The following is a 24,778-nucleotide window of genomic DNA, read 5'->3' as shown; positions in this document are numbered from 1 at the left end:
GAAGGATTCAGTCTTCTGGCTCTGCCAAATGGGGTTTGGTTCGTGAGATGTCATAGACGCCTGTCCCCCCGGGGCCTCCGGCACAAGTTTATTTATAAAATGTTGTGGTCGTGGTTTAGTGGTAATTAATTGGAGGTGGAGGGGTTACCAGCCCCTCACACCTGTCCAGAGCCCCCACTTAGCCGCTGTGATGGTTACAAAAGCCATGAGGGGAAAGGCCAATCCGAATTGGCCCTCCCCCCCCCGGCACTGCCCACGGCAGCGTTGCCCGTCCGGCACCACAAGGAGGTAGGGGGTTGTTTTGCCGGACACCACCACCATTACCACCACTACTACCACCAACACTACCACCACCATTACACCACCACTACTACCACCACCACTAGCACCACCATTACACCACCACCATTACCACCACTACTACCACCAACATTACCACCACCATTACACCACCACTACTACCACCAACACTACCACCATCATTACACCACCACTACTACCACCACTTCCACCACCACCACTACCATACACTACCATTACTACCACCACCACCACCATTACCAACATTACTACCATCACTGACCACCACCGCTACCGCCAATACCACCACCACTACCGGGACGTTTGCGTGCTGAATGCTGGAATCTGATCCCACGTCTCCTCCCTCTCCTCCCGCCCTCACCAGCGGCCTCCCAGACGGCCTCCCCCGGCCCGGGCCCCGGCCCCGACCGCGGCCATGGCCACGGCCGCCCCCTCCGTGAGGGCTCGCTCCTCCCGGCCCATCCGGGTGCCCAAGCACTCCACGGACGACGCCGGAGGAGGAGCCAAGTCCCACGCGGCGCCCTCCAAGGTCGCTCGCCCGCTCGGCGACGACGCCGGGGGGCCGGGGCCCGCGCCGGGGCCTCCCCGCCGCGGCCGTCGTCTTCGTCGCCCCGTGACGTTCCGGGCTCTCGAGGGGGGGCGCCGCCGCCGGGAGACTCCGGCGGCGGCGGCGCCCCCCCAGGAGAGTTCTCGCGGCGGCGGCAGCGGCGGCGCCCGGCCGACGCCGGGAATCGGCCCGAGGGTCGCCCCGGAGCGCGGAGACGGCGGCGGAGAGTCGGGGCCGGCGCTCGGTGCTGACGAGGCGGCGGGCAAGGAGGAGGCGGAGGAGGAGGAGGCGGAGAGACGCAGGGAGGCCGCGGTTGGACCACGTGCGGCGCGGAAGAGACACTTCGACTTTTGGTGGCAGGGCATGGGCAGGAGGGGGAGCAGCAGGAGGGGCGGAGGAGGAGGACGCGGAGCGAGAGGAGGAGGAGGAGGGGAAGAGGAGGCCGAGGCGGCAATGAAGGCGGCGGAGGAAGAGGAGGAGGAGGTTTTGGCCGGGCGGTCGCCGCTAAGCAAGCGGCGGTGGCGGCGGATTGCCCGGCGGGACCGAATCCCGATCCCTGCCCGGGCTCCTCTACCTGCCGCGCTCCTCCGCCTCCTCCGCCTCCTCCTCCGCCGCCGCTGCCGGCGGCGGCGGTCGCGGGCAAGCGGCGCTCGGCCCCGCGTGGGGCGATGTTCCACTTCGTCTCGCTGATGCCGCGGCCGTTGGCTGAGCCGCCACCACCGCCCACCGGGAGGCACCGGGGTCGCGCCCTGGAGAAGCAGCGGCAGCGACGGAGACAAATTCAGCAACAATACCGGCAGCAGAGAGCATCGTCATCGTCGCCCAGCTGTTGGTCGTTCTCGGACGCATCGTCGTTGTCGTCTTCATCGCCGGAGGAGGTGGTGGAGGGTGACGAGGCGAAGGAGCGGAGGGGCGAGGAGGAGGTGGTGGAGGGTAACGAGGTGAAGGAGCGGAGGGACGAGGAGGAGGAGGTGGTGGAGTCTACGGGGGGCATCCGCAGGCTGCTGCTGAAGTTTCGCGCCAGCCGCCTGCAGCCGAGCGTCGACAGAGCACGAGACAATGCAGAGGTGGCGGACAACGAGGAGGAGGAGAACGAGGAGGAGGAGAGGAAGACGAGGAGGAGGAAGAAGAAGAAGAAGAGGACGAGGAGGAGGAGGAGGAGGAGGGGACTACGGAGATCACGCAGTGCAGTCGATGATGGCGACTACAAGTCGGGCGACGAGGTGGAGGAGAAGGAGGAGGAGGAGGAGAGGGTGGCGAGTCTCAAGAGGGTGGAGGAGTGCCGGATTCTCAAGCAGATAGACGACATCATGGCTGAGATACCCCAGCTGGAGGGGAGATGCAGGGTGAGGAGGAGGAGATGAGGTGTAGGGTGGTGAGGAGGGGCTGGGTGGTGAGGTGTAGGGTGGTGAGGAGGGGCTGGGTGGTGAGATGTAGGGTGGTGAGGAGGGGCTGAGTGGAGAGGTGTAGGGTGGTGAGGAGGGGCTGGGTGGTGAGGTGTAGGGTGGTGAGGAGGGGCTGGGTGGTGAGGTGTAGGGTGGAGAGGAGGAGGGTGAGGAGACTACCGGGCAGCGGGTGAGGGCGTTGGGAGTGGCTCACTCAGTCACTCACTCACTCAGTCACTCACTCAGACACTCACTCAGTCACTCACTCAGTCACTCACTCAGACACTCACTCAGACACTCAGTCGCTCACTCAGTCACTCACTCAGTCACTCACTCAGTCACTCACTCAGACACTCACTCGCTCACTCAGTCACTCACTTAGACACTCACTCAGTCACTCACTCGCTCACTCGAACACTCAGTCACTCACTCAGTCACTCACTCAGTCACTCACTCATACACTTACTCAGTCACTCACTCAGTCACTCACTCAGACACTTACTTAGACACTCACTCAGACAGTCACTCACTCAGTCACTCACTCAGACACTCAGTCACTCACTCAGTCACTCACTCAGACACTCAGTCACTCACTCAGACACTCAGTCACTCACTTAGTCACTCACTCAGACACTCACTCAGACACTCAGTCACTCACTCAGTCACTCACTCAGACACTTACTCAGACAGTCACTCACTCAGTCACTCAGACACTCACTCAGATACTCAGTCACTCAGACACGTACTCTGACACTCAGTCACTCACTCAGACATTCAGTCACTCACTCAGACACTCAGTCACTCACTCAGTCACTCACTCAGTCACTCACTCAGACACTCACTCAGACACTCACTCACTCAGACACTTACTTAGACACTCACTCAGTCACTCACTCAGTCACTCACTCAGACACTCAGTCACTCACTCAGTCACTCACTCAGACACTTACTCAGACACTCAGACAGTCACTCACTCAGTCACTCACTCAGACACTCACTCAGACACTCAGTCACTCAGACACGTACTCAGACACTCAGTCACTCACTCAGTCACTCAGTCACTCACTCAGACACTCAGTCACTCAGACACGTACTCAGACACTCAGTCACTCACTCAGACAGTCACTCAGTCACTCACTCAGACAATCAGTCACTCAGACACACACTGACACACTGACACACACACACTGACACACACACTGACACACACTGACAAAGCAAAAAACAAAGATCCCCCGTATAGCCTTAACAGACTGTAGGGGCAAGTGCTGTTAGCGAGCACCTACACACACTGACACACACACTGACACACATACCATGATACACACACTGACTGGAGGAGGTGGAGCGTGGTCAACACATCTACGCCTGAAACATTTTAGTAAGAAGCGGAGAATACGGAACAACCCACCTGTTGTCCATTTCGATTTCCGTGTTGCCTCTAATCTTCAGTCTTGCTGTGTATCCACCGTCTGCTGGAGCTCACCTTCTATAGCGAGGATATCCATCATCTCCAGTTTGTGTGTCTTTAATAAATTGTCTCGGATATTTCTTGCTGCTCTCTATGTCCTTCATACATGCTGCTGCATTGACATTAAGGTTTCCGCATGGTCCATGAATCATATTTGCGGTCACTACTGCAAACAGATTTTGGGTCTTCCTCTGGATTTGGAAACTCGGCAGATATAACATCGATTTGGATTGGATTTTATTCTTTCAGCCAGATTAAAATATGAGCGTGGGGAAGTCATCTACATCATTAGACCACCTTTGGCGGTACCAAAATATAATAATAGGGGTTTTTCCCCTTTTTTCTGGCAACAAAACTGAAACCTTTTTACAAGGATTCATGTTACTGCATTAACCACAATACCTGCAGTCAAAATGCAAACAAAACACACGCACTATGATAATATGTGGCATTGTCCTTGAAACCGATTGGTCCACACCAAGGGACGGCTTTCTTGAGAGCCTCGACCCAATTGGTGCTCGAGCAGAGGACGCCAAAAGGTTTCAGTTTTGTGGCCAGAAAAAATGGGGAAACCCCTATGATGTGTAAGTCCTCGTTTCTGCCACTCAGTTGAGTACATCCAGCATCTTGTTTCTCCAAAAAACACGACTCTCAGTGAATGCTCTCGATGAATTTGACTTGCTTTCGTCTGAACACCCTGGCTGTGAAGTCGTATCGACGGCTGGGTGTCTGGCCGAATGAAAGTTATTACTTTTTTGTTTTATCTGAGGCCAAGTTGGATTACATGTAAATGTAATAAATAAGTCGGGGACATCCCTACGCTCGAACGTATGACATGGCACCTTGAGCATATTCGTGCATGCGTCTAGGGCTTCCTGTGAACGTAGCAGACGCCTGGATGCTACAAGGGGGGGGGGGGATGATGTAGTGCCATTGTTGGGCTGTATGCGTATTACCACGGGAGCTGACCTGTAATAGCGGACATGCGTCAACGGGGTGGTATACAGACCAGGTGGGACTAACAGGGCCCCCAGACCCCAAGACCGTGGGGGGGGGGGGGGGGGCGGGGCTGGGGGATGTTCCTGGGCCCCCTAGAGAGTTCCAGAAGGCTTGGCCAGGGGCGGAGAGACCCTGGAACAGGGATAAAAGCCGGACCCCTGAACGGGTTTGGTGGTCCTCGTCCACCTGAAGCTCTGAAGAAGACTCTGAGCGCTACCCTGAAGACCCTGAAGACCCTGAAGCGAAGAGCCCAGTGACCCTGGCTAGGGTCGAGTTCAGACATAACCAGTGTAGGGTTAGCGCTCGAACCAGAGTAAGGGCACCGTAGTGTGGAGGGACTGCCTCCTGAGGTTATCGGCTGTGAGGGGTCGTCACCCCTCTGTGCTGTGGTTCCCTTGTTGAATAAACGTGTTTCCTCTAGCGAACCGTCTCGCCTCGTCTTGGACCCACTGCACGTGTCACCTATGGTAATGAAACCTCTTGTCGCAAAAAATTAGCGGCGTGCGAAAGTGAAAGGTGTTAACGAAGTAATAATCAATTTTGATTTAAAGCTTTCGTGACTGCGAGGAATTAATGTTCTTGGTTCTTTCGGTAAAGTCACCACCACGTAGAAGGGAAACAATAAAATAATAAAAATATAAAACAATAAAATTCTCACGACGTTTCGACTGCAACACGAGCAATCGTCATCAGGTGTGAAAACCACAGCAAGAAATTTTGAAAAAATTGGCGGGTTTTTTTAACGTTAGCACCACGGAGAGCGATTTGACAGTTTGTTCAGATGGACGAGTCCATCTAAGTTCGGAATAGAGGAGGGGGGAGACGAAAATAATGGATGGTGTCTGAAAGCCACCATAAGCGTGAACAATCAATTAAGACCTGAAATGGTTTATCAAATCTTTCCAATGATTGCTAAGCCAGAATCCATCTTCCCAGCTGAAATTGTCTCTGTATATGTGGATAGCCTCATGAACGAATCTCTCATGGTAGCCAGATGGCTTACAAACAACCTCTGTCTTGGAGAAGTCAATGTCATGTAAGCCTACTGAATTATAACAATGATCTGCCACGGCCGGGGTGTTGGTCCTACCGTGTTTCAGGTCTGCTTTGTGTTCACGAATGCGGTCCGAGACATGGCGTTTGGTTTCTCCAATGTAACTACTACCACAGAGGCAACTTAGTTTGTAGACACCAGGGTACTGTATGTCCGGAATCACATCTTTTACAGACGGAACCAGATCACGGAGTTTATGTAATGTGTTGAATCGGACCTGGATCTTGTGTTTATTCAAGATTTTGGAGATCTTTTTTGTGATCCCCGCAATGTAGGGCAAAGTGATGGTTTTGAAAGGCTCCTCAAGAGGGTCCTTCATGGTTGGAGTGATAGCTTTGCGGATTGTAGTCGGAGTAACCATTAGCCTTAAGAGCTTGGTGTACGTGCTTGAGTTCACTGGCTATGTGTTCCTGGTCGGATATGTATTGGGCTCTATGGTTTAGAGTCTTGATGAGGGAATTCTGGGATGGATGGTGGTGGGAATCCGGTTTCAGCTAAGCATCCATATGGGTAGCTTTCCCGTAGACAGAGTGGCTCATTGAACCATAATTTTTTTTTACCAATTCCACTTTACAATAAAATTGTAGACACGGCACAATATATATTTCTGAATCTTTATTTTTACCAACATTAAAAAAAATATTCTCCGTTAAGGCAAAATTCTAAAATATTGGATTTTTTACAAAGCCTTGTGAATTCACTTTGTATCTGAACAAGTTAAATTTGTGCAAATATTTTTTTCCAAACGTAAAAATAAAAAAGACATTGCTTACAAATATCAGCTCTATGTTTTCAAGTCAATACAGTTTGGGTAGTGAATAAATTAGTCTAAATAAGCTACACATGACGAATTGTAGGCAATTATAGTTATAATCAAATACATTTTTAAACAATCACGTGGTCCCTGTAGTCGCCGTTAGAGACAAAATCTGCTTGAAAACAGTTTATCAACATATATGAATACATTGATTCGAATAAGCAGAGTTAATTTCCTATTTATGGCATGCCGGTTATGTGTCAGTTTTCCATATCAACATCACCTTATAAAAGAATAACATTTAAAATACGCACAGACAAGTATTCATTCGGAATTATTGACAGGCATATTAACAAAAATTACTGCAGTGAAATATACTGCATCAGGTTACATCGTATTAACAAGAAGCTATTTTTAAAATACGCACCGCCTGCTTAACAGTGTATGTACAACGTACTATTGTAGTGTCATTCAAAAGGAGTAGGCCATTGCATGCTGGCGTCCTGGTCAAAATGTAGCAAATTCTAAACATTAGCTACAAATAATAGATCACGGAGTTTAGATCGCAACACAAGCAATCGACATCAGGTGGGACAACCACAGCAGCAAGAAGACAAAACTGCTGGAGTAGGCGCCTACTTCAGCATCTTCTTCTTGCTGTGGTTGTCCCACCTGATGACGATTGCTTGTGTTGTGATCTAAACGCCGTGGTCTGTTATGTTTCTACCCACGTGATGACTTTACCGAAATAACTAGACAGTGTGGATTCCTGCAGTCACAAAAGCTTCGAATCAAGATTGCCTACAAACTACACAACCGAGATGACGCATCAATCATCGCCCCCTACTGACAGGCTCTTGTCCACATGCAAGCTGGTGCAGGGCCACCACCTTGTGTCACACAGGAGCAGCTGCTACTTTGGGATGCTCTTCGAGTGTCTCAGACGAGATACGACACAAAACTCCGAGTTGCCGAGGCGATTAAGCGAGCAAAGCGTAAAAGCAATTATCATGAGAACATCGTGAATGCTTGGGAGCTTATTGGCTCTCGCTCCTGGTGAGAGATTGACCCAACCCACAGGTCCACAAAGACTGGCCGCTCTTACTCTGCAGGTTGAACCTAAGAACTGAGTGTTCAACTTCACATTCTTGTCATTAAAGGCCTGTGACAAAGGTGCATCTATTGTAGCGACATCGTCTCTGGCTTACACATCTACCGGTTCTCCACTTCACTTTGTATTGTCTAGGAAGTCCACCCACACCCCCACTTCCACAAACTGCTGGGAGTTGTCTCGCTCTGCCTCACAGTCAGAATTCTCCTCCTGCTTCACGTTGCCTCCATCGATGTGAAGGTCCGATTTTGGAGTTGAATCTTCATCTTCACATTTCACCTTCACTTCTTCGCTATTCACCATCACTTCTTCACATTTCACCTTCACTTCTTCGCTCTTCACCATCACTTCTTCCCTCTTCACCATCACCTCTTCATATTTCACCCCGATACCTTTAAAAGTGTCCAAGCTGGGATTTTCTTCCGATTCTTGTTTCATGAGGGATGGGCTCATGGTGGCACTTTGACTTTCACAAGCTGATTTCAGACTCCACTCCTTGTGGATCTTCTGATGCTTTTGTGTTCTCTGGTGTACTTGAAGTTGTTGTTGCTGTGCAAATGCTATCCCGCACGGAGTGCACCTGAAGGGTTTCTCTCCCGTGTGTGTTCTCCGGTGTGTTACAAGAGGAGATGACTGTGCAAACGCCTTCCCACACACACTGCACTTGAAGGGTTTCTCTCCTGTGTGAGTTCTCTGGTATATTTTAAGAGCAGATGACTGTGCAAACGCCTTCCCACACACACTGCACTTGAAGGGTTTCTCTCCCGTGTGTGTTCTCTGGTATACTTGAAGATGTGATGAAAGTGCAAACGCCTTCACGCACACACTGCACTTGAAGGGTTTCTCTCCCGTGTGTGTTCTCTGGTGTTCTACAAGAGTAGATTAATGTGGAAACGCCTTCCCACACACACTGCACTTGAAGGGTTTCTCTCCCGTGTGTGTTCTCTGGTGTATTACAAGAGTAGATGAACGTGCAAACACCTTCCCACACACAGTGCACTTGAAGGGTTTCTCTCCCGTGTGTGTTCTATGGTGTATTTTAAGAGCAAATGACCGTGCAAATGCCTTGTTACACACACTGCACTTGAAGGGTTTCTCTCCTGTGTGTGTTCTCTGGTGCTGTGTCAAATTTCCAGTCCGATCCGTGCTGTATGCACGCTGGTCGCAATGTTGACTTGTCGTACCGAGCTGCGCTGAGTGCATTTGCTCCATCAGACCAATTCTGCAGAGGAAGCGTCAGAGGAAGCGTCAGCTGCAGACAGAAAAAAATAATATCCACATCATCTACACGTCAGTATCGAGGCACAGAGGAATGCATATATACAGTCACATGTGACTTACACGTCTATACTTATTCATATATTCATAAATTCATCACAGGGTTGTTATGGCACACAATGAGAGGGCAAATGTCATAAATATGCCTGGAAGTCCTCGTATCCTCAAAATGAATGTTCACCCAAAACTCTAAGCACACAATTTCGGCTGTCTGGCTACAAAAGGAATATTTATGAGAGCTAAATTCAGCTGACATAGCAAAGGGTGTTGAAAACAAAACTATTTGTGTTATGCAGAAATGCATAAATTAATGTTCAATCGCAACTTAGAGGTGTGAATCCAGGCTCAGATGTCCTTGAATGCTGGGGATGAACTGTTCCGACTTCAGCTGAATGTGTGTGCTGTGTTCACCTCCTGTTTCCATTCATATAAAGAGTTCCATAGGAAAACTAAAATAAACTATTGTTTTGATATAACCTCCGTGTTCAATAGAGTTGATAGACTTTACTGCAAATACAAACTTTGTCACTGTCACACACTGGCGGTGGCGTGTCTAGAATCATGCCTGGCCACCTTCATCTGCTTGGCATGAATGCTTCCTCACTACACAAAGTAATTAATTGAGGATCAACGAACATAGCCGAGGCTAACTGGAGTTTGCGTATCTCTCTCCGTGGTGAGATGTTAACTACCTCACCTGGTATACAGGAAGTTGTGGGTTCGATCCCGACCCTGACGCCTGCTGTATATTTGGAGTTTGCGCGTTTCTCCGTTTAGCGTCTTTGACCGATAGACATTGACACACGTATTCTTGTTTCTTTCGGTAAAGTTACGTAGATAGAAAATAACAATAACTGATAATACAATTACATTAAATAAAGACCATTTGTGTTGCGATCAAAACGACGTTTTTTTGCTTTATTTGGAATTATTCATTTATTTTATTGTTATTTTCATTTAATTTTCTATCTACGTGACTTTACCGAAAGAACCAAGAATATTAATTCCTGCAGTCACCAAAATTTTAAGTCAAAACATTCACACACACAGCCTCACCTTGTGTTGTTGTGGGCAGGTCGCTTCTGATAACAAGAGCGGTATAGCAGCTCAAGCGGGCTTGGCCTGGTGAAAGAAATAAAAACTGCGTGAATATTGACAATAAAACAAAGTTACAAAGTGGCGAGCCGGGTGAAGACAAATTAAACTTAAGCGAGATAATTAAAGTAAATGCAATCAGGCGAGGGCAAGAGGCAAGGCCCCATGTGGCTAGGCCCCGCGTTGTAAAGTTCCAACCTGGACATCGATTCCCATGCTCGCTGCTACTCAACTGACATCCCTACGAGAGAGAGAGAGGCTCTACCTTGGTAAACAACAACCACCACTACCACCACCACCATGAGAATTTCTCACCTCGGATTTCAGTGCAAGCGCGGATCGGCAGCCTCCTGTTACCTCGCGACGTCACGCGCGTAAATCAGGTAACATGACGTCACTTCCGGGTTAAGAGACACGCCCCTCCCATAAGGAGCGGCTCTGTAACAGAATAAATTATGTTAATGAGTCCGGGCCATATGTCCATGGGATGGGGCGTGGCTGCTGAACCCGTCGCAATGAACACTCGACGGTTTCAACGAATACATTATGTTAATGACCGCCAGTCACTGGGCGTACCTTTGGCCAAATAAGGATTGCCACTGGATTGATATCGGCAGTGACCCAAGCGGAGGTGACGTCACGCTCAAGAGCGCTGTGGACGGGGTTGGGGGTAGTGTGAATACCTTGGTGACATGACGTCACTAGCGAGGTACACCTCCCGCTAACACTTCATGGCGATGAGGTCATGCTGAGTGGTGACGTCACAGAGCGGGGATGGAGTTTAAGTTGATTTAGATTCATTTTCCATTGCCCCCTCCCTTGGGTGTGTGATCTCAGCAACCTGGACATTATTGTGTATACGTACACACTCACATTGTGTACACACACACACAGTGTATGTACACACACACACAGTGTGTGTACGTACACACTGTGTGTGTGTGTAGTGGAGGGCAAAGGCGGAGCATTGGCCAGTCATCTCAGTCAGTCGACCCATGGCATCTTCTCATCAATTTATTTTTAAAAATGTATTATTTTTATTTATTTGCATCTTTTTAATCTTTTATTGTTTATTTTTTGTATTCTCTTTACGTGGCTCTACCGAAAGAACCAGGAATATGGTAGCGCATTCTCTATTTGTTGCAGAGGTTCAAAGTTCAAATCCGACAGGCACACCTGGCTACCCCTGTAACATTCACCACAATATGCGCTGTTCTGCTTCACGGCGGATGTAAAACAGAGTATTGTGTCACTCACAACGCACAGGTCATTGCATGCTGGTGTCACAGTCAAAATTGTGGTTAATTCCAGACATTATCCAGAAACTCTACAACGGAAATGTTTGGCTACGTAAGGTTTGAAAGAAGTGTTAGTCAAACAGAATGTGTATTTGCGTGCGCGTGTTTAAACGTATCTTTGTACGAGCAGTAGGGCAGCGGTTAGCGCTACGCTGCGCTACGAACCCGGAGACCCGGGTTCGTTTCCCGCTCACGGCCAACACCGCCAGTGACGATTATCTGAACCGGTCCTGGGCCTTCCCTAGGTCGTCTCAGCCTAAAAATGAGTACTTCGTGTGATGTGAGCATCGCCACTCGGGATACAAAGGCGGCCGGGCGCGGTGCTGGCTACCCACCCCCCACGTGTGCCGTGCCATCCTTCATAGGTGCTCGCTAACAGCACTTGCCCCTAGAGTCTGCTAATGCTCTACCGGGGATCTTTGTTCTTGTCGTTGTGTACGAGTGGGGAGCGGTAATTTAGTGGCTATCGCACTGCACTCCGAAACTCGGTGACCCAAATTGGATTCCTGCTCATGACACACAACAGTGGCAGATATTTAAACCAGTCCTGGGTTTTCCCTACATCGATGTAGTCTTGAATGACTTCCTAGTGTGCTGTGTAAATATCAGGGGAGACAAAGGCGGCCCGGTGCGGTGTTGGCCACCCTCCCCCTCGAGTGCCGTGCGTGCCGGCGTTTATAGGAGCTCACCAACAGCACTTGCCCCAGCAGTCTGTTGAAGGCTGTACGGGGGCTCTTTGTGTGTGTGTGTGAGTACCTGGTACAGTGTAAACATTGCCACTAGGGAGAAAAGGCGGTCGGGCGTGGTGCTGGCCACCCACCACCTCGTGTACCGTTCTGGCCTTCATAGGTGCTCGCTAACAGCACTTGCTCCTACTGTCTGTTAAGGCTATATGGGGGATCTTTGTCTTTGTGTGAGTGCAAAAAGATCAGGCAACATGACTGGCAGAGAAAATTGCTTGAGAATGTTTTAAAAGCATGGGTTTAGGAAAGAGAACAAAGCATGTCTCTATTATGTGCATTACCATTGAAGGGTGCATTGGGTTCAAAACCATCCGCATAGCCTCAAATCTGCATTAATGCCAATTTGTCTCCGTATCTGGTAAGATCATAGTATTACAGGTCCTCTCACGCGCTAACCCAGACTGATGTGAGTGCACGATCTCTGTATTAGTTTTTTTATTGTCCTTAACTCAAATCAAACAATATGCAGTTCAGGTCAAATAAGACATTCCTTTTTAACGCTTTCCAACCAAGGTTGAGATGTTCATGCATTAGCTCTGTTCGTTCATATCTGCCCATCTGTCTGTTGCATGGCATTTCGATAACCCTCTTAAAGATGTATGGACTTATGCTGTACATAAAGATGTGGAGCTGAGTGGACTTGCCGATGACCGGTACCAGCGGTGTTAAGATAGGCCTCTGTGGAGGAGGCTCGTGAAGCACGCTGCTGGGCAGTTGGAGGCAGTCGCCCTCCAGTAACAACGGAGGGCGGATGAGCGACGCTCACGACGAGCGGAGCGTCTACCACACCAAGTCGGTGCAGTGGTGCCTGTCAGTCATCTTATTGAGCACATGGCAACTTGGGTCTGTCCTGTGAGCTGGCAGAGAGCCTTCGACATATCACGTGGCCTCAACACGTAAGACAAAACTATAATTCGTGTTGTAGAGAATGTACCTCCTCCTATACGTGTAACTTTCAAGTGGTATGCCTTGTAATTGATGAATGATCCGAGCGTGCTCCCTATTTCAAAGACAATGCGTTGCTCCAGATGCTTCGTGGAACACAAAAACACCGTTTGACCTGTATCACAAGAACAACGGGTCTCACCTGAGTTCTCTGTACAGGTTACTTTCAAACACACGCACACTTTGTCCTAACATCACTTATTCAATGTTTGACCCTTACAGATCAAATGTTACAAGTATGCACAAAATCAAATAAGTATTCATTCTAAATTATTGACAGGCATATTAACAAAATTTGATTACTGCAGTTAAATATACTGCATCACGTTACATCGTATTAACAAGAAGCTTTTAAAAAAAAGTTGCACAGTCTGCTTCAGTGTATGTAAACCATTATTGTGTCATTCAAAACGAGTAGGCCATTGCATGCTGGCATCTGAGTGAAAATGTAGCAAATTCTAAACATTACCTACAAACTACACAACTGAGATAACGCATCAATCATCGCCCCCTACTGACAGGCTCTTGTCCACATGCAAGCTGGTGCAGGGCCACCACCTTGTGCCACACAGGGGCAGCTGCTACTTGGGGTTGCTCTTCGAGTGTTTCAGACGAGACACTAAACTCCGAGTTGCTGAGGCGGTTAAGCAAGTACCGTGTAAATGCAATTATTATAACATAGTGAATGCTTGGGGGCTTATTGTCTCTCGCTCCTGGTTAAAGATCTACCCAACCCACAGGTCCACAAAGACTGGCCGCCCTTATTCTGCAGGTTGAACCTAGCAACTGAGTGTCCAACTTCACGTTCTTGTCATTAAAGGCCTGTGACAAAGGTGCATCCATTGTAGCGACATCATCTCAAGCTTACACATCTACCGGGTCTCCACTTGACTTTGTATTGTCTCGGAGGAAGTCCACCCACACCTCCACTTCCACAAACTGCTGGGAGTTGCCTCGCTCTGCCTCACAGTCAGAATTCTCCTCCTGCTTCACGTTGCCTCCATCGATGTGAAGGTCCCATTTTGGAGTTGAATATTCATCTTCACATTTCACCTTCACTTCTTCCCTCTTCACCATCACTTCTTCACATTTCACCTTCACTTCTTCACATTTCACCTTCACTTCTTCACATTTCACCATCACCTCTTCATATTTCACCTTCACTTCTTCACTCTTCACCGTCACTTCTTCCCTCTTCATCTTCACATCTTCCCTCTTCACCATCACTTCTTCATATTTCACCTCGATACCTTTAAAAGTGTCCAAGCTGGGATTTTCTTCCGGTTCGTGTTTCATGAGGGATGGGCTCATTGCGGCACATTGACTTTCACAAGCTGATTTCAGACTCCGCTCCTTGTGGATCTTCTGATGCTTCTGTGTTCTCTGGTGTACTTTAAGTTGTTGTTGCTGTGCAAACGCCTTCCCGCACGGAGTGCACCTGAAGGGTTTCTCTCCTGTGTGTGTTCTCTGGTGTACTTGAAGATTTGATGAATCTGCAAACGCCTTCCCACACACACTGCACTTGAAGGGTTTCTCTCCCGTGTGTGTTCTCTGGTGTACTTCAAGATTTGATGAACGTGCAAACGCCTTCCCGCACAGAGTGCACGTGAAAGGTTTCTCTCCCGTGTGTGTTCTCTGGTGTTTTTTAAGAGCAGATGACCGTGAAAATGCCTTCCCACAAACACTGCACTTGAAGGGTTTCTCTCCCGTGTGTGTTCTCTGGTGTTTTTTAAGAGCAGATGAATCAGAAAATGTCTTCCCACACACACTGCACAAGAAGGGTTTCTCTCCCGTGTGTGTTCTCTGGTGTTTTTTAAGAGCAGATGACCGTGAAAATGTCTTCCCACAAACACTGTACTTGAAGGGTTTCTCTCCCGTGTGTGTTCTCTGGTGTTTTACAAGATCAGATGACTGTGCAAATGCCTTCACGCACACACTGCACTTGAAGGGTTTCTCTCCTGTGTGTGTTCTCTGGTGTTTTTTAAGAGTAGATAAATCTGAAAATGCCTTCCCACACACACTGCACTTGAAGGGTTTCTCTCCCGTGTGTGTTCTCTGGTGTTTTACAAGATCAGATGACTGTGCAAATGCCTTCACGCACACACTGCACTTGAAGGGTTTCTCTCCCGTGTGTGTTCTCTGGTGTGTTACAAGATTACATGACTGTGTAAACGCCATCCCGCACATCGTGCACCTGAAGGGTTTCTCTCCTGTGTGTGTTCTCTGGTGGTTCTGAAAAACTGATGGCAATGCAAATGCCTTGTTACACACAGTACATTTGAAGGGTTTCTCTCCTGTATGAGTTCTCTGGTGCCGTGTCAAATTTCCAGTCCGGTCTGTGCTGTATGCACACTGGTCGCATTGTTGACTTGTTGTACCGAGCTGCGCTGACTGCCTTTGCTCCATCAGACCAAATCTGCAGAGGAAGCGTCAGCTGCAGACAGAAAAAAAGAATATCCACACCATCTACACGTCAGGCACAGAGGAATGCACACGTGACTTACACGTTTATACTTATTAATATATTCATGATGTAGTGAAAAAGTTTCCCAAATTCATCAGATTTGATGAACGTGCAAACGCCTTCCCGCACAGAGTGCACCTGAAGGGTTTCTCTCCACGGGCTGTTATGGGACACAGTGAGAGGGAAAATGTCATGAATATGCCTGGAAGCCTTCATATCTTCAAGATGAATGTTAACCCAAAACTCTAAGCACACAATTTCGGCTGTCTGACTACAAAATGAATATTTATAAAAGCTAAATTCAGCTGACATAGCAAATGGTGTTGAAAACAATGCTATTTGTGTTATGCAGAAATGCATAAATTAACGTTCAATCGCAACTTAGAGGTGTGAATCCAGGCTCAGATGTCCTTGAATGCTGGGGATGAACAGTTCCGACTTCAGCTGAATGTGTGTGCTGTGTTCACCTCCTGTTTCCATTCTTATAAAGAGTTCCAGAGGAAAACAAAAATAAACTATTGTTTTGATATAACCTCCGTGTTCAACAGAGTTAATAGACTTTACTGCAAACACAAACTTGACACTGTCACACACTGCCATGGGTAAACAGGTGGCGGTGTGACCAGAACCATGCCTGGCCACCTTCATCTGCTCAGCATTAATTCTTCCTCACTCCACCAAGTAATGAATCGAGGATCAATCAACATAGCCGAGGCTATCCGTGTCTCTGTCTCTCTCTCCCCGTGGTGAAGGTGTTCCCCTCCACACATTCAGAGTCAACAGCGGCACGCGCTTAGCGTCTTTGACCGATAGATACATTGACACACGTATTGTTGGTTCTTTCAGTAAAGTCACGTAGATAGAAAATAAAAATAACAGATTAAATTCAACAAGATAAAGACCACTTGTGTTGCGATCGAAACCTCGTGGGTTTTTTGCTTTATTTTCAATTTTTTTATTTTTCATTTAATTTATTATGTTATTTTAATTTTATTTTCTATCTACGTGACTTTACCGAAAGAACCAAGAATATTAATTCCTACAGTCACCAAAGTTTTAAGTCAAAACATTCACAAACGTTGACAAAGCCTCACCTTGTGTTGTTGTGGGCAGGTCGCTTCTGATAACAAGAGCGGTATAGCAGCTCAAGCGGGCTTGGCCTGCTAACAAAAGAAAATAAAAACTGCGTGAATATTTACAATAAAACAAAGTTACAAAGTGGCGAGCCGGGTGAAGACAAATTAAACTTAAGCGAGATAATTAAAGTAAACGCAATCAGGCGAGGGCAGGAGGCAAGGCCCCGCGTGGCTAGGCCCCGCGTTGTAAAGTTCCAACCTGGACATCGATTCCCATGCTCGCTGCTACTCAACTGACATCCCTACGAGAGAGAGAGGCTCTACCTTGGTAAACAACAACAACCACCACCACCATGAGAATTTCTCACCTCGGATTTCAGTGCAAGCGTGGATCGGCAGCCTCCTGTTACCTCGCGACGTCACGCGGGTAAGCAGGTAACATGACGTCACTTCGGGGGTAAGAGACATGTCCCTCCCATGAGCGGCTCCGTAACTGAATAAATTATGTTAATGTGAACTGGCCATATGTCGAGGGATGGGGCGTGGCTGCTGAACCCGTCGCAATACGGATACATTGTTAATGAACCGCCAGTTACTGGGCGTAGCTTTGCCCAAATAAGGATTGCCACTGGATTGATATCGGCAGTGACCCAAGCGGAGGTGCCGTCACGCTCAAGAGCGCGGTGGACGGGTTGGGGGAGTGTGAATACCTTGGTGACATGACGTCACTAGCGAGGTACACCTCCCGCTGGCACTTCATGCCTATGAAGTCATGCTGAGTGGTGACGTCACAGAGCGGGGATGCAATTTAAGTTGATTTAGATTCATTTTCCATTGCCCCCTCCCTTGGGTGCGTGAACTCAGCAACAACAACGTGGACGTACACACACACTCTGTGTGTGTGTACGTACACACACACTCTGTGTGTGTATGTACACACACAGTGTGTACGTGTACACACACACAGTGTGTATGTAAACACTGTATAAACACACACAGAGTGTACACACACACAGTGTAAACACACAGAGTGTACACACAGTGTAAACACACACAGAGTAAACACAGTGTAAACACACACAGTGTACACACACACGCATTGTGTACACACACACACAGTGTACACACACAGTGTACACACACACAGTGTACACACTGTGCACACACAGTGTACACACACAGTGTACACACACACAGAGTATACACACAGTGTACACAGACACAGTGTACACACACACAGTGTACACACACACAGTGTACACACACTGTGTACACACACACACACACAGTGTACACACACATACAGTGTACACACAGTGTACACACACAGTGTACACACACACAGTGTACACACACAGTATATACACACAGTGTACACACACACAGTGTACACACAATAATGTCCACGTTGTTGTTGTAGCTGAGCCCACGCACCCAAGGGAGGGAGCAATGAAAATGAATCTAAATCAACTTAAACTCCAATCCCGCTCTGTGACGTCACCACTCAGCATTACTTCATCGGCGTGAAACGCCAGGGGGAGGTGTACCTCGCTAGTGACGTCATGTCACCAAGGTATTACACCTCGCTCTTGAGCGTGACGTCACCTCCGCTTGTGTCACTGCCGATTGCGTTCCAGTGCCAATCCTTATTTGGGCAAAGCTACGCCCAGTGACGGCAACTCATTAACATAATTTATTCGTTAAAGCCGACGAGTTCATTGCCCACGACACATGGGACAAGGCACATTAACATAATTTATTCACTATTTTAGTTACGGAGCCGCTCATTGTGGGAGGAGCGTGTATCGTTCCCCGGATGTGACGTGTTGTCACCTGCTGCCGCGTGACGTCACGAGGTAACACTGCAGTGAAATCCGAGGTGAGAACTTCTCATTGCGATTGTGGTTGTTGTGGTGGTGGTGGTGGTTGTTGTTGTTTACCAAGGTAGAGCCTCGCTCTCTCTCGTAGGGATGTCAGTTGAGTAGCAGCGAGCATGGGAATCGATGTCCAGGTTGGAACTTTACAACGCGGGGCCTAGCCACGCGGGGCCTTGCCTCCTGCCCTCGCCTGATTGCGTTCACTTTAATTATCTCGCTTAAGTTTAATTTGTCTTCACCCGGCTCGCCACTTTGTAACTTTGATTTATTGTAAATATTCACGCAGTTTTTATTTTCGTTCTTTTGTTAGCAGGCCAAGCCCGCTTGAGCTGCTATACCGCTCTTGTTATCAGAAGCGACCTGCCCACAACAACACAAGGTGAGGCTTTGTCAACGTGTGAATGTTTTGACTTTAAACTTTGGTGACTGCAGGAATTAATATTCTTGGTTCTTTCGGTAAAGTCACGTAGATAGAAAACAAAATAACAGATAATAATTTTTCTTTTTTACAATGAAGCAAAAAACCCCACAACGTTTCTATGGCAACATTAATGTTGAAGATGCGAGGGCTTACAGGAATATTTATGACATTTGCCCTCTCATTGCGTGCCATGACTGCTGTTTGCACAGTCACACATAGTCACTGTAAGATGATTTTCTTGGTCGTGTTTTTGTATTTTTGCTTGTTGTGGTTGCACCCGATTCAAGAGCCGAATGGCTCACGGGACTATAACCAAAATAAATAAAACTGAAAATAAAAAAAACTGAAACCGCGTGATGAATTTGGGAAAGTTTTTCACTGCATCTCCAAATATATATGAAAGGCAAAGTTGTGATTGTGTGTGTTGTCTGTTCAAAATGTTTAGCGTACTTCCCGACATGCAACAAACTGGAAATTTGCCATGTGGGTACTTTCCAGACTGTACACCGTGCAAACATTATACAAATACACTTTTGTGTTTTTGTTGGGGGGGGGAGCTCAATAATGTATAGATTTTTTGCACGGCAAGTGACCTGTCACGTCAAATCTGTCACGTGACCCTCGCATGTGGAAGCGTCACGCATTGTAGTGTAGCGGTTAGCGTTGTCTGTGTGTGTGTCTGTGTGTGTCTGTGTGTGTGTGTCTGTGTGTGTGCGTCTCTGTGTGTGGAAGCGTCACGCATTGTAGTGTAGCGGTTAGTGTTGTCTGTGTGTGTGTCTGTGTCTCTGTGTGTGTGTATCTGTGTGTGTGTCTGTCTGTGTGTGTGTCTGTCTGTGTGTGTCTGTGTGTGTGTCTGTGTATCGGTTAGCGCTACACCGCGCTACGAACCCGGCGACCTGAGTTCGATTCCCGCTCACGGCCACCACCGGTGACGATTATTTGAACCGCTTCTGGGCCTCCCCTAGGTCGACTCAGCCTCAAACGAGTAACTGTTGCGGTGTGAACATCGCCACTGGGGAGACAAAGGCGGCCGGACGTGATGGATCCAAGTCCCGGGCAAAGCCGGTTAGTACAGCTAGTCATGAATATATGAATGAATATAGACGTGTAAGTCACGTGTGACTGTATATATTCATTCCTCCATGGCTCGATACTGACGTGTAGATGGTGTGGATATTCTTATTTTCTGTCTGCAGCTGACGCTGGTCTGATGGAGCAAATGCACTCAGCACAGCTCGGTACGACAAGTCAACAATGTGACCAGCGTGCATACAGCACGGATCGGACTGTAAATTTGACACAGCACCAGAGAACTCGCACAGGAGAGAAACCCTTCAAGTGCACTGTGTGTGACAAGGCATTTGCATGGCCATCAGTTCTTGAGACCCACCAGAGAACACACACAGGAGAGAAACCCTTCAAGTGCACTGTGTGTGGGAAGGCATTTTCACAGTCATCTGCTCTTAAAGTACATCAGAGAACACACACGGGAGAGAAACCCTTCAAATGCACTGTGTGTGGGAAGACATTTTCAGATTCATCTACTCTTAAAACACACCAGAGAACACACACAGGAGAGAAACCCTTCAAGTGCAGTGTGTGTGGAAAGGCATTTTCAGATTCATCTCATCTTCAAAGACACCAGAGAACACACACAGGAGAGAAACCCTTCAAATGCACTGTGTGTGGGAAGACATTTTCAGATTCATTTGCTCTTAAAACTCACCAGAGAACACACACGGGAGAGAAACCCTTCAAGTGCAGTGTGTGTGGGAAGGCATTTTCAGATTCATCTACTCTTAAAAAACACCAGAGAACACACACAGGAGAGAAACCCTTCAAGTGCAGTGTGTGTGGAAAGGCATTTTTAGATTCATCTCATCTTCAAAGACACCAGGGAACACGCACGGGAGAGAAACCCTTCAAGTGCAGTGTTTGTTCGAAGACATGTTCAGAGTCATTTGCTCTTAAAACACACCAGAGAACACACACAGGAGAGAAACCCTTCAAGTGCACTGTGTGTGGAAAGGCATTTTCAGATTCATCTACTCTTAAAAAAACACCAGAGAACACACACGGGAGAGAAACCCTTCAAGTGCACTGTGTGTGGGAAGGCATTTTCAGATTCATCTACTCTTAAAAAACACCAGAGAACACACACAGGAGAGAAACCCTTCAGGTGCAGTGTGTGTGGGAAGGCATTTTCACAGTCATCTGCTCTTAAAACACACCAGAGAACACACACGGGAGAGAAACCCTTCACGTGCAGTGTGTGTAGGAAGACATTTTCAGATCCATCTGCTCTTAAAACACACCAGAGTACACACACGGGAGAGAAACCCTTCAAGTGCAGTGTGTGCGGGAAGGCATTTGCACATTCATCAAATCTTCAAGTACACCAGAGAACACAGAAGCATCAGAAGATCCACAAGGAGTGCAGTCTGAAATCAGCTTGTGAAAGTCAAAGTGCCGCAATTAGCCCACCCCTCATGAAACACGAACCAGAAGAAACTCCCTGCTTGGACACTTTTAAAGGTATCGAGGTGAAATGTGAAGAGGTGATGGTGAAATGTGAAGAGGTGATGGTGAAATGTGAAGAGGTGATGGTGAAGAGGGAAGAGGTGATGGTGAAGAGGGAAGAAGTGATGGTGAAGAGCGAAGAAGTGAAGGTAAAATGTGAAGATGAAGATTCAACTCCAAAATGGGACCTTCACATTGATGGAGGCAACGTGAAGCAGGAGGAGAATTCTGACTGAGGCAGAGCGAGGCAACTCCCAGCAGTTTGTGGAAGTGGAGGTGTGGGTGGACTTCCGAGACAATACAAAGTCAAGTGGTGACCCGGTAGATGTGTAAGCCAGAGACGATGTCGCTACAATAGATGCACCTTTGTCACAGGCCTTTAATGACAAGAATATGAAGTTGAACACTGATTTCCTAGGTTCAACCTGCAGAGTAAGAGCGGCCAGTCTTTGTGGACCTGTGGGTTGGGTCAATCTCTCACCAGGAGCGAGAGACAATAAGCTCCCAAGCATTCACTATGTTATAATTGCATTTACACGGTGCTTGCTTGATCGCCTCGGCAACTCGGAGTTTTGTGTCGTACCTCGTCTGAAACGCTCGAAGAGCATCCCCAAGTAGCAGCTGCCCCTGTGTGGCACAGGGTGGTGGCCCTGCACCGGCCTGCATGTGGACAAGAGCCTGTCAGTAGGGGGCGATGATTGATGCGTCATCTCAGTTGTGTAGTTTGTAGGCAATCTTGATTCGAAGCTTTCGTGACTGCAGGACTCCACACTCTTTAGTTATTTCGGTAAAGTCACCACGTGGGTAGAAACATAACAGATCACGGCGTTTAGATCACAACACAAGCAATCGTCATCAGGTGGGACAACCACAGCAAGAGAAACTGCTGAAGTAGTAGGCGCCTACTACTCCAGCAGTTTCTTCTTCTTGCTGCTGTGCTTGTCCCACCTGATGACGATTGCTTGTGTTGTTATCGAAACGCCGTGATCTATTATTTGTAGCGCAATGTTTAGAATTTGATACATTTTGACCCAGACGCCAGCATGCAACGGCCTACTCGTTTTGAATGACGCAACAATAGTACGTTGTACATACACTGTTAAGCAGACGGTGCGTGTTTGTAAAATAACTTCTTAATACGATGTAACGTGATGCAGTCAATTTCGCTGCAGTAATTCAATGTTGTTAATATGCCCGTCAATGATTTAGAATGAATACTTGTCTGATTGTGCGCGTGCATGTAACATTTTGTCTGAGGGTCAAACATTGAATAAGTGATGTTAGGACAAAGTGTGTGTGTGTGTGTTTTGGAAGTAACCTGTACAGAGAAGTCAGGTGAGACCCGTTGTTCTTGTGATACAAGTCAAAGGGTACTTTTGTGTTTCACGAAGCGTCTGCCTCTGGAGCAACTCATAGTCTTTGAAATAGGGAGCACGCTCGGATCATTCATCAGTTACAAGGCATACCACTTGAAAGTTACACGTATAGGAGGAGGTACATTCTCTACAACACGAATTGTAGTTTTGTCTTAAGTGTTGACGTCGATTTTGTCTAACTGGGACTAGAAATGCTCCTTGCTGATTCACGTCTGGATGTTCGTGACCATCGGTTGAAGCAAACCCCACTGCTGTTGTTGAGACGCTGTGCACCATTTTATGGTCCAACACATTGACGGCCTTCAGGCCAGGAAAGTCACAACATTTGCACACGAAGGACGCATTCACGCAAGTACCCCATGCTCCATTTTGAAGTTTTAAAATGAAACATCTTTGAATTGTGTTGTATTTTGAATTAGATGATTTTATTTCTTCATTAAAAGCTTGTTTCAATTTACATCTGGAAGACTTCATTGAAAAGGACATTTCGTGTGAATTTTCTCTCAACGTTAAGTAGACGGCCTTGCCGGGGGTTCGGTTCGATGCGGACTTTCACCTGTTTGGGATTGCGGGATCGAGATAAGGCAACACGGAGCTGGCCGTGCGAGAAGACCGCCGTCTACAGATCGATTCCAACGTAATCGAACGTCTGTCCCTGCGCCTCCGTCGTCCATGCAGGGGGTGCGTCGGGTTTGCAGCGCCCCCTGCATGAAAACAACAGAAAGTGCAGCGCTCATCACAGATAGAAAAAGTTGTGCGCTTATATTTAAAATGTTATTCTTTTATAAGGTGATGTTGAAATCGAAAAGTGTTTAGCCAGTTGATGATTTCAATCAGATTGATTAATTTATTATGCACCACATATCTGAGCTTTTGTGGTCCTGTTGAGCTAAAGTTGGAAAAAGTCCGTGACTATAACTTTGCTCAGTATTGTAAACGTGTTTCTATTATTTAGTTATTGTTTAATACAAACTTCTTCAGATAGTGGGTTTCAAGATGTACTTGAATGGCACGTTCGTTGTTCCGGTGTTTAATGGCTTGGACGTCGTGGCAAATGGCTTCCATCGATGTGGAAGTCAATGGTGGATGATAATTTGACATTTCGGTGTTCATTTGGAGTAGATTGTTTAACTGTTGCATACCGGGTGGTGAAATGCTTTGCCGAGTACCTGAACTGTTTGACCAAGTGAATTCATGAAGAGTTCGATGCGAGTTTGAGCGTTAATATTCTTGCGGAACAACAAAGGTCGGATATTTTAAAGATTCCTGATCGTACGTTTATTGCGACAATGTTCAAGGGGAACACGTGTGGAGGAGAGTTCCGGGTGAAGTCTTCCCTTACCTGGCAACCATGGTGGCTGTCCGCTGATCACTCTCGCTCCGTCACAGCTACGAGCTGTAGGAACGGGACTCTCCACCCTGGCGCTGTTTTAATTCACAGCACCAAGAGTGGAGAGCCTCATCCCTGTAGTGCCCGCCTGTCGTGCCGCAGCATTTACCGCGTAACGAGGCAACGTTTTCACGAGCAGTGCGTTCCACTACACACCCACACGAGCGAACCATGTGCAACAGTGTGCGTACATACAGACACGAACAAACATGCGGGTGCACATACACACACGAGCGCTTACTTGCAAACATGGACGAGTGGAGATGCACACACGAGTGTGGTCACCACCTGGCTAGCTACACTAGTCACGTGATAACTAGTATACTACACTATACACTACACTACTATACACTACACTACTACACACTACACTACTATACACTACACTATACACTACACTAAACACTACACTATACACTAGTATACAATACACTAGTATACACTACACTACACTTATATACTACAATATGCACTACTTTACACTACACTATACACTGCACTATACACTACTATACACTACACTATTATACACTACTCTATACACTTAAATACTACAATATACACTACTATACACTACACTATACACTACAATATACACTATTATACACTACACTATACACTTCTACACTACACTATACACTTATACACTA

General features: G+C 47.5%; 1 protein-coding gene and 1 pseudogene across 1 annotated transcript; one reads left to right on the top strand and one right to left on the bottom strand.

Moving 5' to 3' along the window:
* Window positions 1–7,687: 7,687 nt before the first annotated feature.
* LOC142915730 (uncharacterized) lies at window positions 7,688–15,434 on the bottom strand (annotated as a pseudogene).
* Window positions 15,435–19,811: 4,377 nt separating this feature from the next.
* LOC142915699 (uncharacterized) lies at window positions 19,812–23,195 on the top strand. Its single transcript, XM_076061396.1, has 2 exons — window positions 19,812–19,907; window positions 20,039–23,195. The coding sequence occupies exon 2, from the start codon at window positions 20,053–20,055 to the stop codon at window positions 20,980–20,982; it is 930 nt and encodes a 309-aa protein (XP_075917511.1). The 5' UTR covers window positions 19,812–19,907; window positions 20,039–20,052; the 3' UTR covers window positions 20,983–23,195.
* Window positions 23,196–24,778: the final 1,583 nt, after the last annotated feature.

Source organism: Petromyzon marinus, unplaced genomic scaffold (genome assembly GCF_048934315.1).
Source record: "Petromyzon marinus isolate PM22_M1 ecotype Great Lakes invasive population unplaced genomic scaffold, UKy_Petmar_22M1.pri1.0 PM_G_Scaffold_34, whole genome shotgun sequence".
Taxonomy (NCBI): Eukaryota; Metazoa; Chordata; class Hyperoartia; order Petromyzontiformes; family Petromyzontidae; genus Petromyzon; species Petromyzon marinus.
This window is presented reverse-complemented; position numbering and strand designations above follow the sequence as displayed.

Bases quoted from the DNA above. Each gene is read 5' to 3' on its own strand.
- LOC142915699 (XM_076061396.1), top strand. From the start codon at position 20,053: ATGGAGCAAATGCACTCAGCACAGCTCGGTACGACAAGTCAACAATGT.